Source organism: Eleginops maclovinus, chromosome 18 (assembly GCF_036324505.1).
Source record: "Eleginops maclovinus isolate JMC-PN-2008 ecotype Puerto Natales chromosome 18, JC_Emac_rtc_rv5, whole genome shotgun sequence".
In the NCBI taxonomy this organism is placed as follows: Eukaryota; Metazoa; Chordata; class Actinopteri; order Perciformes; family Eleginopidae; genus Eleginops; species Eleginops maclovinus.
In genome coordinates, this window is record NC_086366.1 from 15,532,382 (window position 1) to 15,551,491 (window position 19,110).

General features: G+C 40.9%; 1 protein-coding gene across 2 annotated transcripts in view; it reads right to left on the minus strand.

Moving 5' to 3' along the window:
* zgc:77784 (uncharacterized protein LOC402947 homolog) overlaps positions 1–6,925 on the minus strand; it is a 43,518-nt gene extending 36,593 nt beyond the window's left edge. For both annotated transcript variants that reach the window (XM_063907847.1, XM_063907846.1), the window contains exon 1: positions 6,410–6,925. In XM_063907847.1, coding sequence (XP_063763917.1) covers positions 6,410–6,464 — 55 coding nt within the window. In that variant the 5' untranslated portion in view covers positions 6,465–6,925. The remainder of the gene's footprint in view (positions 1–6,409) is intronic.
* Between the last annotated feature and the right edge of the window lie 12,185 nt (positions 6,926–19,110).

The window sequence follows — 19,110 nt, forward strand, 5'->3', positions numbered from 1 at the left end:
ACACTTTAACTTTACACAGCTGGTCAGCTTACAAATGATTGCTGTTTAAAACACGATCTTAAACAGCATTTTTTTTTTTAACACAAGTTTTCTGTAAGACCTTTTGAAGCTGTTTGGAAGAAGATAAACACAACTGTCAACACAATATTGATAACTTAGTGCAGGTCATACTGTATCATCTCAACCAACAACCATAAGCAGACACAAAATATAAATCTCTGAAAATCTGAGTGAATTGAACAGTCCAGCAGAGACAAACCATGAGTGAGTCATTGTTTACGTAAAGAAATTACAAGTGCATCTTTAATTCTATGTAAAATGTAACACTTATTTCTCACAGGGACTTTAAATGTTTTAGCTCTTATTTTAAAGCATATTTGTGATTGTTTTAATTAGTGTGTTTGAGCTCAGTTATATTTCATGACAAATTATAGTTTAATAAGTAAACTAATGTAGTATTCAACCTACCTGTTCTTAACGGATCTCTTATCTTTACTTATCACTGTATAATCCTATAAAACACTCAATATGCTTTCTCCTAAGACAACTGCTTTAGTTTTAACTCAAATTAATTGAATAATATCTTCTATAGTCATACTTTGATCAGCTCTGATCAGTTCCTTTATAATGGGCCAAAAACCTTCATAGAAAAATGTAAAAATAACTTTATGTTTCTGACAAATTCCATTATATCTAATACAGTCATACAGATGAGCCTCAGTTGTTACCTTATAATTTCAAGCATGTAATAAAACAATTAATCTAACTTGAATAAAAGACGATATCATTCTGAAGCTTTACACTTGGTCATTTTCCTCCCTTTATTTTACATATTTATAGCGACTGTAGTCCAGACTTTCTGTTTTGTGATGTTTTCGTTCCTGCTTACTGAGATCCAGCTGTCCTTGTACTGAGTGTGTTCGCACATACTGTTAATTTGTAGTTGCTTTAGTTGTATGAATGGAACACATGGCACCATGACAAATCCTTGTGTATTCATTTGATTTGGTGGGTTCGTATTTGAATTGCTCCAGAGACACCTGCAAAAAATTTAAATACACATTTTAATGAGCCTCACTATGCAGACACAGTCCAGTTAAGATTTAAAAGAGTATCAGAACGTTTTTCCTGTATCTTAGGTGGGGGGATTATTATTGAGGGTTAATGGCTACTGACAATAGCTACAGATATCATTCTGTGCAGGTATCAATACAACTCCAATTATAATGGACAAAATGGCCAAAAACTACAGCAAACAGCTTCAGGTTGACAAACAACAACCTGCACCTGTGACAAGTGTGTAAACAGTGAGAAGTTCACACCACTTTGACACAATAGCAAAATATTTTCTTTGAAAGAAAGAATATTGTCACTGTTGCCTTTCCTTTATGACAAGAAGATTGCAGTGCAGTGGTTGAAAGCACATTTCAGCAGAAGAAACTCTGTCAGCCTTGTTTGTGACTTAAAAAAAATAAACGTTGTGGGCGCTAATGGGGACCTCTGTAAGGTATGTTTTTAGTCAGATCATAAACATGGCCCATTAGAGCCGACAGTGGGCCCAAAGTCACTTCCAAACTCCTATGGGAATTGTGAGTTAGACTGGATTTGTCTGAAAAAAATAATCTGGGGCATTCTGGTGTGAAATGACTTTCATGTTTACAGGAGACAAATGAGAAGAAGTCAAAGGACATTGGCTTCTGATGTGGTAGAATTTCACAACAAATAAGACAAACACTGAAAATAAACTGCTGCTTCAGTTAATTTAGGCTATATTTTTGCAACATTCTAGTTTTGATTGAACAACAAGAGAAACAAGAAGAATTATTTGGACAATTTAGAATCAAAGATAGGATTTAGTTCTGACTGCTTTACTGTTGTTTCTCAGCAGCAAATAAAACAAAAAGCAGTGGTTTAATAATCAACAACAGGAAATATCAGCTCAACAACATGTTTGCCTAAACAGAACTGGTACAAAAACATGCCCAATTCGAAATTAATTCAATAGGCTTGTATTGAATAATATAAGTCAAAACAAATTGAGTTCCCTGTAAAACCTGCACCATCTTTGTGCCAGAGCTCTGTCGGAGAGGACAAATCAAGTAAACCCTTTAAAACACATCTTATTGATGAACCTCTTACACATTCAGCGAGAGTTGTAAAAGAGAATCAAGATAATCCATAGGAATAAAAAGCATTCAACCCTCAGCTGTCATCAAGTACGAAGGGGGCTTTGTGAATGACAGTGTGCAGGGTCTTATGCAAGGTTATTGCTCTCTTGTGCACTTTCAAGGCCATGAGGCTTTTTCAGAGCGAAAAGCAGAACATTGGATTGAACAGCTCTTCTCATTTGATACATGTTGATATGTTTCTGTTTACCTTCTCAATAAAGGCCATTTATCAGTAGTATTTATTTTGTTTCACTCACCATGTTGCAATAGGCGAGGCCTAGCATCTTTCTCTGCAAGTATCGACCTTGGAGTAGATGAAGGCTTTGTTACAATTAAATTGTTTCTGGCTTTCACCAATTGGCCGCCATTTCACTCTGGTAGGGCCTATAGGCTATAAACAGAACTGTATATATGTAGCCGTTTGTATACATTCATTTTATATGACCTAAAGCTGTGATCTGTGAGTAAGGATGGTTATATGTCCTAATTGACATGATTGCTTCTGATCTGTGATAATTACTTCATTCAAAAACAATGAAAAATCCAGAATAAGCAAGCAACCACAGTCAAATGATGCCCATTAGTGCCACACGAGGCTCTGATAGACAAGCTATAGCATTTGTACTAATTGCAAACGCAGACACACGCCCACATGTTTGCTCACGGCGTCTCCTTCATTTCTGCCTCATCTAACACACATTGTTAACAGGGCAAGTGCTGGGAGGATGATTGAGATCACGTCTTGAAAACCCTGTTGATTTAGGGCTTTGGAATTACATAACAAGAGGCGCTTTCATAAATTGGTTTTGCAAAACATTAACCTTGCATTCTCTCCAGAGATAGAAGTGTACTGCTGTCACGCTAATGTGTGAAAACAACGAAGCATAGGGCACGTGTGTTTTCATTTGGTTCTCAATGCCTTTAAACGACAGCTGGGGTTGGAGCGAAACACATACAAGAAGCTCAACCTGCCTCAGTGCTTGATATCTGGTGAAAAAAAAACAGAGTCTACAGGCAGACAGCTCACAGGCTAACTTTCAAAGTTAAAGTGAGACAGGAGCAGAAGGCTGGCAGCTCGTCTGTGGGGTTGATGTCTGTCTGCTGAGATTTACTTGTCTTTTCCAATTTCAATTACTTTACACACTTGAAAAGGCAACAACATTCAAGGAGTTGAGCTGGCATTGCCAAGTACTCTCTGAAGGAGGGCGATAATCTCAATCTTAATCTTTATTTATTTATATAAGACATTTAAAACAACCTTAGTTGACCAAAGTGCTGTACAGGGAACCAAAACAATACAGAATAATACAATAGGAGTAAAAGTAAAATAATAAAACAATGATTAAAATCCAGATAAAAAAGCACAGTAACTAGAAACATGTGAAAACAATAGAAATAAAAATTCCAATAGAAATGGAAATGTCAAAATGTCATGTTCAACTAATATTAAAAGGTCTCACAGCAAACTCAATTTCAAAACAAAGAAGTCAGGTTTGATTATCTTCTGGCAACAGTCTTGGCTTTTTGAGCCTTTGTTTGGCAACTGTTGTCTTTTGGCATAATCTAATCTCTAAATGATGTCATCAGCGAGTGAACCAGAAGTGGGGCATCATCAACATCCGGCAACATGACTCAAGCATGAGGCACATAGTGGTTTCATAATCCACGACCGTTTCATCAAGAGGGTCTGTGAGAGGCTTTAGTCAGCCTTCAGCCATATTTGTCACCAAGTAATGAGCAGGAGGACAGAGTGGACACAAATCACCAGCTAAGGCTTGTTTAGCATTGATTAGTTCCGCGTCGAGCATGCCAACAAGCTGGGTCTGAATACAGCTCAAGATAATGGACATTTCAATGAGATGCATTAGGGCTGACAGACACTGATGCTGTCTTAATTGAGGATTGGTGTTTGTGTAAGAGAAACAGCTGCTGTGAAGCAAGAACAGTTTGTGAAGGAGGCTGTTGTTTTAGCTCCCAATCACACAGCAGATTTAGAAAACACATACTAAACCCCACCATGCATCTTCATACAAACAGAGAATAACTGGCGGGACACAAACAAAACATATCTCGCTGTAATTTTACCATTCTTTATTTATTTTGTATAGAGACGATAGATAGGCTGTTTGTTTAAAAACCAGCTCCCGCAGATGTCATGAAGCCCATTTGAATCCTCTTCCGTATTTTTATTAAAACACACATCACCCTAAGGGTACGTGCAGTATAATAGAGGTGGGAATGACAGAAGATAGACGCTCCACAATGGACGTAGGCAGATGGTGTGGGTGTTGAGAAGTGCCTTTAATGTTGAGAGGTGGCATCAGTTTATTATAATGAAGCAGAGCAAGTGGCAACAGGAGTCACAAAGCTCAGGATTTGTAATCAGATTATAGTCATCACTGAAGAAGACGTTAATTTGAACTGACTGATACATTTGCCCAGGTTGATTTATCAGCTGTTATTATCACATTTCAGATATAGGCTATTGGTATTATTGTTTTTGTCAGTCAATGAATGACAATAGATTGCAGTACTGAACTAAAACAGAGACCTATAGATGCAAATAGATGCCTAAGTTTGGAAGTCACATAAACTAACACCACCATTTCATCTATGAGACATACTTGTATATGTTACACATGTTCAACTGACTCTGCTTGGGCTTCAGTCTGAAGACATTTTAAGACATCACCTCAGACAAAGGGAATTTTCCATTTATCACACATTTTCTAACATTTTGTAGACCAAACAATTCATCTTAAAAAAACAGTGCTTCAACAACGAATTAATGAATAAACTCCTAACTTTATCTTGTTTCCGGTATTTTTGCAGCACAAAACAGCAGACCAACAATGTAAGCAACCAGCTGGTGAACATTATAGAGCAGCTAGAGAGCTAGATATGTTTAGACAGGAATTGCTGTACACCAAAAACAGAGTTTAAAGAAAATGAATATTGGACTAAAAACTGCCACCTGGCGAGAGACACAACTCTAAATGAATGCTAATGTTGCTCATGTGTTATATGTATATGTTAAAAAAAAGGGGGCCATGTGCAGTTTTGTTGTAAGAGTCAGTGTTTCTCACCAGACCCCATTTTAAGACTGTTTGAGGCCTAACAAACGAGGTTCCAAACTTATAAACGTATAAAGATACACCAACAAATATTTTAGAATCCACTTCTTTACTGTTTTGACCTGTTAATGCTACCAAATGTCAATCAGCAATGACTAAAACCATTGGCAGGATGTAAATTGTGACACCATGTAGCTTACTTGTTTACATTCACAACAAAACAGGGACCTACAAAAACACTGCTCAATAGCGCTTCTAGTGGTAAAACAAAACCCCCCAAACAACTAGATCCCAACTGAAATGTTGTGTCTATGTGTTTGTGTAAATAGCTGCTGATATTTTGGATTCAGATTTTTTTATTAAAGTTTAAGGTTTTGAATTTGTTTTAAACAGCATGAGTGGGAATTAAATGCTATTTGCCAGTGGATGTGTTTAGCTCTAATTTCCTATCCACTAAGTAAAGCTAGGTTTGATTAATAAGAGTTTAAAACTGAAACACGCTGTTCATACTTTACATTCACAATCAAATGAAAAAAAACAAAAAAACATCTGCACTCACTGTCATGAATTATTTTTCTGGGCCATGATTTTTTTGGGGGGTTGGATTAGGGCTCAACAATCTAATCTGTTATTAAAGCAAGGGTTAAACAAAATATAATCCATTTCTAAAGGTAATCAAAATGAGCTTTTAAAAGCATTTTATAATAATTATGTCTGCATCCTCTAAAACAGACTTGGAGGAGATGGAGCCTTGTCAGATAGGACACTTTTAGTCTATGTGTTCAGAGCTGAAGTTAAAAGGGACAGTAAATGGTCTCACCCGTTCTGACCTCTCCTGCTGCCTAACGGACTCCCTGACCACCTCAGATATCGGGGGGATCTGAGAAAATGTGCATCTTTCTGGATTTCCTCTAGTGGTATTCAAATAGTACAAATCAATGCATGTGCCATTTCCAATTATTGGTTTGTTCGGAGGGTCATGCCATAGCCGTCTGTGAACGTGTTCCAGCTAAACGCAACATACATCCATCTGGAGGGACAGAAAACAAGATGAGACGAGTACACTGTGAGGCTGTCACGCCATATGGGCTGAGTAAGTGGTGCGTGAGAGGAGGCAGACAGAGGGGTGGGCATATTTAATTTGTGTTTAAATATATAATATCTTACCTGATGCGGTGGTGATGAATGAGACAGTCACAATAAGTAGATTTCCAAAGTTCATCTCCACACGCTCCCGAGTCTGCAGTCTCTCGACAGTCCACTCAAATGGTCAATTAAATCAAACCTCCAGCAGGGAAATCACAGGGATTTTTTTGTTGTTGTTCATACTAACTCTAAATACAACTGAACCATGTAAGGAGTCTGAGCCTCAGCTGGACTATTTCAAACCAGAAAAATCTTCCCGAAGAAAAAAAAACTTTCGCGTCACTCCCACAAAGCCATGACAGCAGGAGCAGCAGTATTAGCAGCAGCGCCCGGAGAAACCCAATAAAAAAAGTCAACAGCAGCACTTCTTCATCCCCGCATGGTCACACACATTCTTCTTCCCAGCATGTCCTGCCGCTACTGAAAACAAAAAAATATCAGGTTTAACTATGTTAAGCCCGGTCATAAAACAATTCTCCCCTCCGTCTGTGTGTGTCTGCTCAGTAGCAGGTTGCAGCGTCAGTTTGAGCGAAAATAAAGCGCTGCACATGAGGAGCCGAGCTGCGCACTCCTCAACAAATCCTCTCCAACCTCCAGGAGCCAGGGTTTTAAAGAGACAGCGACCACATCTGTGCCCAGTGCGTGTTTAACTATGAGGACCAAAACATCCTCTCTAGATGGTGGGATGAGATCAGACTAATAAAAGAAGACTTATTTCTGGGTTAGGGTTTCAAGTTACAGTGGCGTTAGGATGATCCATTTGGCTCTAAAGCATCGTTTTCAGGTTAGAATTTTAACAAATTCTCACACTAAGGGTCGTGAAATTGGATTAGAAAATAGAAAAGAAAATAACAATAAACTGTGTTATTATTTAAGTCATTTGTTACACTTATCTTGGGTTGAAGAGGTGGATGGTGGTCACAATATTGTTTCAAAAGAAAAAGGTTATCACAAATATATTTTATTCAGAATTTCCAGTATTTTTTCTTGAACTTAAGAGACTTAAATCATGATAACTACTTTGCAATTGAGCCATATGAAAGGGGTCACTCGTCCATAGTTCATTTAAACTGTCCACAAGAAAAAAAAGGTTTTAAAAAATAACTATTGTATTAGAGGTTATCATTTTTGGGTTAGGTTATAAATACAAAAGTATAGTTAGGGTATCAAGTCTAAAATCTTAAGTTTTAGGGACACAACATAAAAAAGGCGTATTGTAAAGTCCTGGAAAACCTGATAACAGAGTCATCACAAAAATGGACTGCACTAATGTCGGAATTTCTTTTAGCTGAAGCACTTACACTAATGGCAGCTATAGCTTCTATACAAGGCATATGTATTTATAATAAAATATTTCCTTGTGATTGCCTTGTTGGTTGCTGCATCAATCAGATTGCATTACTCATGTTGTATAGTTTGTATGTTAATAGCACAACACAGTGTTTATTTCATAGCCACTCTGAAAATGTTCCCTTCTCCTATCTATCCCACAGTACGTGAGTGTGATCTGGTTTCTAGTTTTTTAAGCATGATTGTTGTTTTACATGAACATTTAGCCTGTAGAATTAACAAAACATTATAGAACAAAAGGGATGATGATTTCACCCACTTTCCTGGGAGATAATTGTATTTTCAATCTCTCTAAATAGACTTGATATGACATGTTGAAGTCAGCCCTTGTTTATTAATAATCAACACCTCTACCCAACCGTCATTTCAATAAACAGGAATGTAATCCAGGTACTTCTTACAGTAAAATGTAATAACTAGGAACCACAAGAAAGGAAATTAAAAAAAGGTTTATTATAGTAGCTAAATCATTAAAATATCATAACTTTCCACCCTTGTTGGTCTTCGTTAGGGCCAATAACATTTAAAACAACAATAATGAAAAGATACTCAACATGAAATTACACAGAACAGAGGTTTTCTAAACATCATGCATTGGAAACAGTTACCCATATATATTAAAATGTATGCTGTAGGAAAAAAAATCTGAAAGAAATATAACACATTTAATATACACAAAATTGCCATCTTCAGGCCTTATCAGTTTCAACATCTTCTGATGCTGTTGTTGATGAAGATGGAGAGCATGCATGCTAACCTCCCCACTCCAGATCGTTGCAGTCCTGCTGTTTAGCATCCCCTCTCCGATTTACTAAACAGCTGTTGTTTCACACCCACCACTCCCTCCACAATCGGGCCCCTGTGGAGCCTCTGGTGCCCGGCCTCTGTCCTTCTCCTTTGGACAAACATGGCTCCCATGGGAGTGAGATCTCTGTTACAATCTCTCCCCCTCGTCCAGCACACACCAGACCGGTTCCTCTGTGCCGTTACTTCTTCTCCCTGCACCTCATTGTGTCCATGTCAGACTGCAAGAGCCCAACATGATGGAGAGTGACTTTTGGACGTTCAGGCGCGTGCTCTCCTTTGTCCCTCCTGAATGGGACTGGAAATTAGGCAACAGAAGAGGAGTCCAGATGTCTGTTGCAAGGCGTGACACAAAGAGGGGCCCCTCAATGGATTCAATCTCAGCTTTGGTGGACGTATGTAGCTTATTAAGGGCCACAAAAGCTAAACGGGCATAAAATAGCTAAACATCTTACCAGAAGAGTGCCTGGAGTCTTGGAGGTGTCAGATTGGATTGGTGGTCTTTTTGTCAACTAAAAAAGCCTCAGAGAAGTCATCAGTAGATGTGTTGGTATGAGTTTGTATAGCTCTGCTTCTCTGTTGTGATGTAGGAAGATTCAGGTGCATCTTTGTTCTTTCATGCCTTTTAACGAAGACATCAGAATTGTTTTTTAGAGAGCTTCAGTTTCCTATTTGTTGAAACATTTTTCTTTGATCTTTTAAAAGAAGATGTTGCCGTGTTAGACTGTATTAACTGAAACTAAATTCCATGCATCACAACTGAATACATAATCAATACATCTTCACAATTGAGAGTTTGCAAGAGTGGAATTAAAGGAGCAGATGTTCTCAGTCAATCAGAATCGATACTGTTGTGCCTATTATGCTCCATTCTCTTTGAAGACATGCAACAAAAAGAGTATGTTATAAGATTGCTTTGACATTTTGGGAAATGCATGAATTCAAACACTGCTCATAACAGATGTTGTTTCAGGCCACTTCAAACTGCTGAGGCTTTCGTTCTTCTCGGGAGGATGGTCTCTGAATTCACTTAGCTTAGACTGGAAATGGCTGGAAAGAGCTTGCCTGGCTTTATCCAGTGGTAAGAAAATGCATCTGCCAGTACAAATGATATGAACTTATAGACATTATAGCTTTATTGTAAATTTGTAAAAATAATTAATTGTATCATTGACAGTGGTTTCATTAGGATAAGGGGCAAGGGTGTTTCTTCGCCGGGAGGCATGACTTTCTGGAGTCACTTGCCAAACTATTAATTGAACCATATGTCTTTGTACAATTCATGAAAGCATGTGGGCTCTCAACGAATAACCGAGCTAAATTTCCTAAAAGTGAATAAAGGTGATACTCGCTATCTGCTATTTGTTGTTAAATGTGTGTGTGTGCGTGTGTGTGTGTGTGTGTGTGTGTGTGTGTGTGTGTGTGTGTGTGTGTGTGTGTGTGTGTGTGTGTGTGTGTGTGTGTGTGTGTGTGTGTGTGTGTGTGTGTGTGTGTGTGTGTGTGTGTGTTGACAGCAGTACAGGGAGGTACAGATGGTGGGATGTGGCAGTCTGTCTGACTGCAGTGAAGAATGTGAGATTCAGCTGCCGGCCTATCGCCCCCGGCTCTGACCTTATGTGTCTCTGATCGCTGTCTGGCTCCATCTCAGTACGACAAACTCCATATTGCTACACTTTCACAGTACCAGCTACAACAATTACGAAACAAATAACTATCCATTTTCTCAAAAAAGGCACTCGCGGCCATGATAGGAGGCTTTTCTTTGTCTGCTGTCACTAACTGAGCTCCTGTTATCTCTCTTTACATGGTCGAGGGTCTTCGCTGTTGACCTGCTAACATACCTTGTCAGCAGATTTCATCAGTCACAGCCAGGAGCATGGCTTTTGTTTCCCTTGTGTGTGTGTGTGTGTGTGTGTGTGTGTGTGTGTGTGTGTGTGTGTGTGTGTGTGTGTGTGTGTGTGTGTGTGTGTGTGTGTGTGTGTGTGTGTGTGTGTGTGTGTGTTGGTGAGCATGTGCAAAAGGACCTTCAGATAGCCAGGAGGACCATGGAGTTTATTTATAGGCCGAGTCACAGCGGTGCAGGGCTAACAGCAGCAAGTCATTTACATCCAATGCACCAGAGTGCCAAGGTAAGCAGCTACTATACCTGCAACATTTGGCTGAAAGGCTCAACTTTTTTATGTTTTGGGACACTTGCCAGCAGAGGGAGCACAGACAGGGCATCACTGCTCCTCTTTCATCATTCTCTTAAATGGCGGTGTCACATTGTCTGAGGGTTGTTTGTACTAAGCTGAGCAGAGAGCTGCAAGAGCCCTGGAGGAGCCTGCTGCCACATCTGATAAACCAATATAATGAGCCTGCTTACAGCACAGCACGCTGCGTGATAAATATTACAATTCCTATCAACTCATTTAACTTTTTTCCCCAATTCATGCTCTGAATATAGTTTTCAATATAGAAGGAAAACAGTATCAGAAGTGTTGCATTTCGTTTAAAGTTTTTCTTTTATAATTTTCAAAACAGCTTCCTCAGAACTCGTAAAAAGTCCATGAAAAATACATGCATTTTCAAATGATTGACTTCCTAACTTACACTTCTGATGCACCAATTCATAATGTTGTCTTCCCATGACTATAATGAAAGAAAATATGATAACTTCCGTACTGAATGTCGAGCTTTTTTAAAAATTAAATGCTTGCTTTTTTGATTCAGCAAGCAGAAGCAACAATATTCATCCCAATAAATCATAACTTGTAGAAATGTAGGAATAACCCTTCTCTTTCCACATCTTCAGCCACTGAGTGCTCAGTGCAAATAGATCTCTCATATAATTACCACTTGAGCTTGAGAGCCCATTTATCTCTTCTGCAGCATAAATCTTCACAGGCCTTTCCCCAATGTTCTGTCAGGAAAATATAGGACATGATTTGTATTAAAATTAAGTTTAACCAGAGGTCATGTGCTGAGGTTGTGTAGCTGCAAGAGACACCCTGCCCTCATATGTTTTAACTTATAGTATGTGGCGTCTGCTGGTTTCATCTATGGACTATTGCAAGGACATTATCCAGCAATGCTTTAGAAGGAGTGTTGAAAAGACCAAATGACTAAGTAGGAAAATACATCCTTTTTAGATTGAACTCAGTTTTCAGAGCAGCGGCAGATTTAATTCGAGGCTCAGGGGAGTCCTCTGCTGGTCTGAAGTCATAACTGCCCATCTTTCCTGGGAGATATCAGAGCTTTGTCCACTGTGGTCACAACAGATGTCTGATGTCTATTCCATGAAAATGCATCTTACAGTAGAGAGGAAGAATTATCAACAAAAAAAACACACTTTTTACACAAAACCAAGCATGAAAACAGTGTACTGTACAATAAATAGCATGGATTTATTACAATTATCAATAGTTTTGACTATATATTTTAAAAAGTAGTGATTAATCCATCACAATTTCCCAAAATGTGGATTTTTTTTAAATGACATTTAAAAAAAAACATTTACAAAATCAGTCAGATGAAATTTAAGGAGATAATGTATACAACTATACATAGTATGCATCCATTGATTGGAAATGTGCTGCCACAGAAACATGGACATTTGGGTTTGAATCACACAGAAAGTCCCAACAGGCGGATGCAGTATATATTTATGAATCTGTCAGACAGAAAATGATAGTACAAAGAAATGGATAGTGACAACAACACAGAACAACTTTTCTGATCTGATCTGTTACTCAATACTTCCTCTTCCATGTATCTCTACCCTATCAAATAGCGTACAGATAAAATAAATACATCTTTAAAACAGGATCTCTGCTGTATTTTCACTAAACAACAAACTCTTTATGGGTGTGCTCTCCTGTTGCTGGAGCAATGTCTGTGTTGCATCATTGTGTCATATAATCCAGGATTTATATCATCATAAACAGCAAACATCCTTTTGTCCATATGTATAAGATTTTTTTCATTATCTCTCTCAGCTTGTTGTCAACTTCTTCTGAATGAAGTTCATGATGAGATAGGTCTCCAGGCTATTGTTATTAAAAAAGAATCTTGTCTGAGATGATGTTTAGGTGTGATTTCTCATACTTTGAACGTCTTTTCATGCTTGTTTTGTTGTCTGTGAATCTTAATCCAGGTTGGGTGTCTGCAGAAGAGAACATGTTGTCCTCACAGAGATCTTGATTCAGTTTCAGGAGAGTAAGTCTCAGATGTATGAAAATAAAACTCTTCAGAAAAAAGTAGTTCTGTTCAAGGCTGTTTGTTGTGCTGAGCTATAAAGCAGTGTTTGTGTGCAGCATCATGTGGAGAGCCTGAAACAGATGCAATGCTGGCATGAAGCAAATTGGCAATTAAGAATTCAATCAGAGTTTCTCCTCTCAAAGACACAGGGTTAAGGATGGTTACAACTGATGATCTTGCTGAGTCATATTACTTCCAGCTAAAAATAACATGAAGAATTTAGATTCAAATTCATGGAGAGTACTTTAGAATAAGTGTTATTGCACTGCACAAGCAGAATTGCATTATCTTTTCTTGAAAAATAAAAAAAGACAAGGTCATCTTCATATTCATTATGCTTATCCAGATCTAATTTCCTGTGTAATGGCAGACTATGAATGATTAAAGGGCCATCTCACATAGGGCTCATATTGAAGCCGTGGCAGACATCCAGCCTCTCACAAAAACAGCCTCTCAGATGATTTACCAGACCGGCTGTCACAGCGCTGCTGCAAGTTTTCCGGTTACAATATGAGCATGTCAGTGTGACTCTTACATTTTTAATGGAAATGCAGGAAGGAAGCAGTAAATGTCCATAGCAGACTAATAGTTCCGAATCCCAGTGAGGATACTTCCAAAAGGTTGACACCTTTAAACATTAATATTTCCATCACATTATTAGTAAGAAAACATACAATTTGGATTTAATTCTTATGTCATTTCCATCCATCCATCCATCTTCTCCCGCTTTTCCATCAGGGTCACGGAGGTAACCGCTCCAGCAGAGAGCCCCAAACTTTCCTTTCCCCGGCCACATCAACCAGTTCTGACTGGGGGATTCCAAGGCGCTCCCAGGCCAGCGAAGAGATATAATCCCTCCACCTGGTCCTAGGTCTACCCCTCGGTCTCTTCCCAGCTGGACGTGCCTGGAACACCTCCCTAGGGAGGCGCCAAGGTGGCATCCTCACTAGGTGCCCGAACCACCTCAACTGGCTCCTTTCAACGCGAAGGAGCAGCGGTTCTATTCCGAGTCCCTCCCCTGATGGCTGAACTTCTCACCTTATCCCTGCCTGACTGCAGTACCGCTCCCCCTGCTCCGATTCTCCGGCCCATCTCAACTCCATTGTCCCCTCACTCGAGAACAAGACCCCGAGATACTTGAACTCCTTCACTTGGGGTAAGGCTTCATTCCCTACCTGGAGTGTACAGTCCATCGGTTTCCTGCTGAGAACCATGGCCTCAGATTTGGAGGTGCTGATCCTCATCCCAGCCGCTTCAGATTTGGCCGCAAACCGATCCAGTGAGCGCTGAAGGTCACAGACCGATGAAGCCATTAGGACCACATCATCTGCAAACAGCAGAGGCGCAATCCTTAGCCCACCGAAGTGCAGACCCCCTCCCCCATGACTACGCCTCGAAATCCTGTCCATGAATATCACAAACAGGATTGGTGACAAAGCGCAGCCCTGGCGGACGCCAACCCTCACCTGAAATCGGTCCGACGTGCTACCGAGGACCCGGACACAGCTCTCGCTTTGAGAGTACAGAGATTGGATGTCCTGAGTAGAGACCCCCTCACCCCATACTCCCGCAGCACCTCCCACAGTATCTCCATGGGAACCCAGTCATACGCCTTCTCCAAATCCACAAAGCACATGTAGACCGGATGAGCGTACTCCCAGGCCCCCTCCAGGATCCTTGCGAGAATGAAAAGCTTGTCCGTTGTTCCACGACCAGGACGAAAACCACATTGTTCCTCTTCAATCTGAGGTTCAACAATCGGCCGGACCCTCCTTTCCAGCACCTTAGAGTAAACTTTCCCGGGGAGGCTGAGTAATGTGATGCCTCTGTAATTGGCACACACCCTCTGACCCCCCTTTTTAAAAAGAGGAACCATCACCCCGGTCTGCCACTCCTTCGGTACTGTTTCCGACTTTCACGCAATGTTGATGAGACGTGTCAACCATGACAGTCACTCAACACCCAGAGCCTTCAGCATTTCTGGGCAGATCTCATTCACCCTCGGGGCTTTGCCACTGTGGAGCTGTTTAACTACCTCAGTGACTTCCTCCCATGAGATTGGAATTGATCCCCCTTCATACTCCAGCTCCGCCTCTAACATAGAGGGCGGAGTTGTCGGATTCAGGAGTTCCTCAAAGTGCTCCTTCCACTGCCCTTACACACTATCAGTCGAAGTCAACAGCATCGCATCCTTACTGTACACAGCTTGGATGGTCCCCTGCTTCCCCCTTCTGAGGTGTCGGACGGTTTTCCAGAACAACTTTGGTGCCAACCGAAAGTCCTTCTCCGAACTTCTCCCACACCCGCTGCTTTGTCTCGGCCACAGCTGAGGCTGCTGCCCTTCGGGCCCGTCGATACTTCGCAACTGCGTCAGGAGTACCCAGGGATAACATATCCCGGAAGGCCTCCTTCTTCAGTCGGACGGCTTCCCTGACCACCGGTATCCAGCAGGAAGTTCGAGGGCTACCGCCCCTTGAGGCACCTAAGACCTTGAGACCACAACTCCCCGCCACAGCTTCGGCAATGGACGCTTTGAACACCGCCCACTCTGGTTCAATGTCCTCAGCCTCCACAGGGATGCCTGAAAAGCTCCACCGGAGGTGTGAGTTGAAGGCCTCCTGGACTTGGGACTCCTCCAGACGTTCCCAGTTCACCCGCACTACACTTTTGGGCTTACCAGGTCCGTCCAAAGGCTTCCCCTGCCACTCAACCCAACTCACCACCAGATGGTGATCAGTTGACAACTCCGCCCCTCTCTTCACCCGAGTGTCCAAAACATGCGGCCTCAGGTCCGATGATATGATAACAAAATCGATCATGGACCGTCTGCCTAGGGTGCTCTGGTACCACGTACACTTATGAGCATCCTTATGTTTGAACATGGTGTTTGTTATGGCCAATCCATGACTAGCACAGAAGTCCAGTAACAAACCACCACTCCGGTTCCGATCAGGGGGGCCGTTCCTCCCAATTACATCCCTCCAAGTGTCATCACTGCCCACATGTGCGTTGAAGTCTCCAAGCAAGACTAAGGAGTCCCCTTCAGGAGCCCCATACAGGACTTCTTTCAGGGTCTTCAAGAAGGCCGAATACTCTGAAATGCTGTTTGATGCATAAGCACACACAACAGTCAGAGTTTTCCCCCCCATGACCCGCAGGCGTAGGGAGGCCACCCTTTCGTCCACTGGGGTAAACTCCAACAAAGTGGCACTCAACCGGGGGCTTGTGAGTATCCCCACACCCACTCTGCGCCTCACACCTTGGGCAACTCTTGAGAAGAATAGAGTCCAACCCTTATCAAGAAGTAAGGTTCCAGAGCCGACCCTGTGCGTAGAGGTGAGCCCCACCAGATCCAACTGGTAACGCTCCACCTCCCGCACAAGCTCCGGCTCCTTTCCCCCCAGAGAGGTGACATTCCACGTCCCCAAAGCCAGCTTCTGTCGCCTGAGTCTGGTCCGTCAAGACCCTCTGCTTTCACTGCCACCCTTCTGGCAGCGCACCCGACCCCATCGCTGTTTCCCGTAGGTGGTGGGCCCGCGGGACGGGGAAGTGGAGGCGTTGCCCACTTTGCTTTTTCGGGCTGTGCCCGGCCGGGCTCCGTGGCAAGCCAGGCCACCAGACGCTCGCTGACGAGTCCTCCTTCTGGGCCTGGTTTCAGAAGGGGACCCCGGGCTTCCTCCGAGCCGGGTATCCTCGCTTTCACGTGTGTTTTTCATGAGGTCTTTTGAACCAATCTTAGTCCGGCCCCTTACCTGAGACCAATTTGCCATGGGAGACCCTACCAGGAACACAAGGTTCCAGACAACACAGCCCCCAGGTTCATCGGGGCACACAAACCTCTCCACCACGATAAGATGCTGGTTCTCGGAAAGGTATGTAATTTCCGTAGGACAGAAATTATTCATGCTTTAATTTTTATTGCATTTAAGAATCGTAACTAAAGTGGTCTGATCGCACATAACTTTGTGAATAATCCTGAGGTGTGTTATTGAGGTTGAAATGTAGGCATTGAAGAGGGGTGGGGTCAAAGCAACTGAAATATGGGCACATGTCAGGCCTGGCTGCTGTATTCACCCCAAGACATGATTCATTAAGGTGGTCACCGAAGTAACTATGGTTTACGTTTGCCGAGACTTGGAGAGGATTTTAAATGTCATTCATACTAATGAGCAAGTAATTTCATTATAACCTTTGTTCATGCTTCTACAGTTCAAGTGAAAGTGCGGTGAAGGGGGTTTTGGTTTGAAAAAATGCATTAAAACTATTTTAAAAGTCTTCATATAGCTAATGGTTTTTCACCAAAAAAGTACAAGGAAAAATGCATCTACTCATTATAAGGCAAAGACATTATATGCAGGTAGTTAAAGAGTTACAGAATATTAACAACTGAATATAATGCCTTACAGAAAAATTGAACAGGTTTAACCGGTGTTTAAAATACATCTATCATAGGTGACACTGTGCTTTCCTTTAAAAAAAAAAAATCATGTTTTTTTCTATGTTCTTTCTTTATTTATAGAGATCATCAGTATGTTATAAAATCACATAAACATTTTTTTCACATTTTGGGATCATTTTTGGGGGGTTAAATGATGCAAAACTTTCATTTTGAAAAAAGTAATGCCCTCACGAAAAATTCTACCAATCAATTAGCAGGTTTGATTCCATGCTGGGGACATTGCATGTTCCCATGTTCAAACATGGATTTCCTCTGGATGTTTCGTCCGTCTGTCCAGACCCACGCAGGTCAGAGAAGAAGACTGAAGCGCTGCCATCAGGTTCACAAGCATGAGTGTGAATGAGGGCCTGTCAATCTGAATCAGCCCTGTGAGGGACTGCTGACCTGTTTACAGTATTCTTACCTGCAGCCCAACAACAAATACAAATCAAAATCAAAAAGCAGGTAGAGAACCAGTGCTTCACTTGTGCACCACTAGATGGCACAAAATACATAAATACATCTTTGCATTTGAATTCTGGTAATCCATTGTTGTGTTGTCTTCAGACACTGGCAAATTCAGTGGAGCTAAGTGCAATGATGAATGGTCTCTACAAAGACATCCAGTCTTGTAACATAGAGTAGACTGTCAAGGCGCGTCATCCACAAGCTGGCAGCGAGATAACAACATCTCTGCCAACTTTAACAATGAATGCATTCAGGAAGAATGCTAGGAGTGTTTTTCCTCATAAAGATAGCACCTGAAAGTGACACAACTGGGAGACTGAGTCCTTTCTCATCTCTTTTGTGCAGTAGTAAATCATGGGCCACTTGCAGGAAAAGGTGAAGGAGTCTGTAATCTTTTTGCTGATTTACTTTTGCAACATCTACTTGCCCTACTGAAACTGTAGCTTATTGAAGGTGAAACATGGTTGGAAAAGCCAGAACATGCAAGCTGTGCAGTTTCATATCGCTGCTTCCTTTACACTTAAGAAATCAATTATTCACACATTCTGTAGCAGTGACATCACATTTTCAATGTACAAGTGTCCAAGATCTAAATCTCTTCACAGAAAAATACCTTAAGCTTTTGACAGTAACATATGTTTTATTTTTTCCTACACACGAAAATTGCTCCGAAAACATTCAAGATAGATAAAAGGACTCAAGTTTCTTTAGTTACAAGCGTAGGTGAAATTGTATTATCATTGCTATACAGAAATAAATAGTTATATATTTTTACTCACAGCTTAACTAGATCAAGCTCTGAATAACTGCAGGTACTTCCATCAGACATAAAACAGTATACAGGTCTTCCTTTTCAATAATATTTCGTATGCATATAAACAATGTCACACAACATGAATGTGAGCTTTTTACGTTGCGCTTTCCCAAAGGATTATTTTTGAAAACACTTACTAATTCAAAATGTATTCACTCCATTACTATTAAATAGGTAATCAAACAGTTTCTCAAAATGTAGAGCAAAGTGTAATTCCTTGTTACAGATATACATCCAGTAATGTTTATTATTATCCTTTTTTGCTAAATAAGTACAATCTAATTTGCTGTCTGTAAAGTCAACAGTAACAAAAGCAATGTTTTACCTCACGTTACAAGTATCTTTGCAGCTTTCAGATGCAGTATAGTTTAGGAAAGGTTAAATTGGTGGTTAGACTGAGAAATACTGTCATGATTGATTTAAACAATCTGCACAATCAGATCTTACAGTAGACAATAGAAGACAACGGCAGGTAAATAAGTTATGAGTTTAACTTCCTGACAAATACTAACAGTTACAAAGAACAACACAGGATCTTCTACTATGTGTTTGAATGAAGGTTTGTGGCTTCATACGTGTTTAGTTCAATGCACGCAGAGGTGCAGCCTG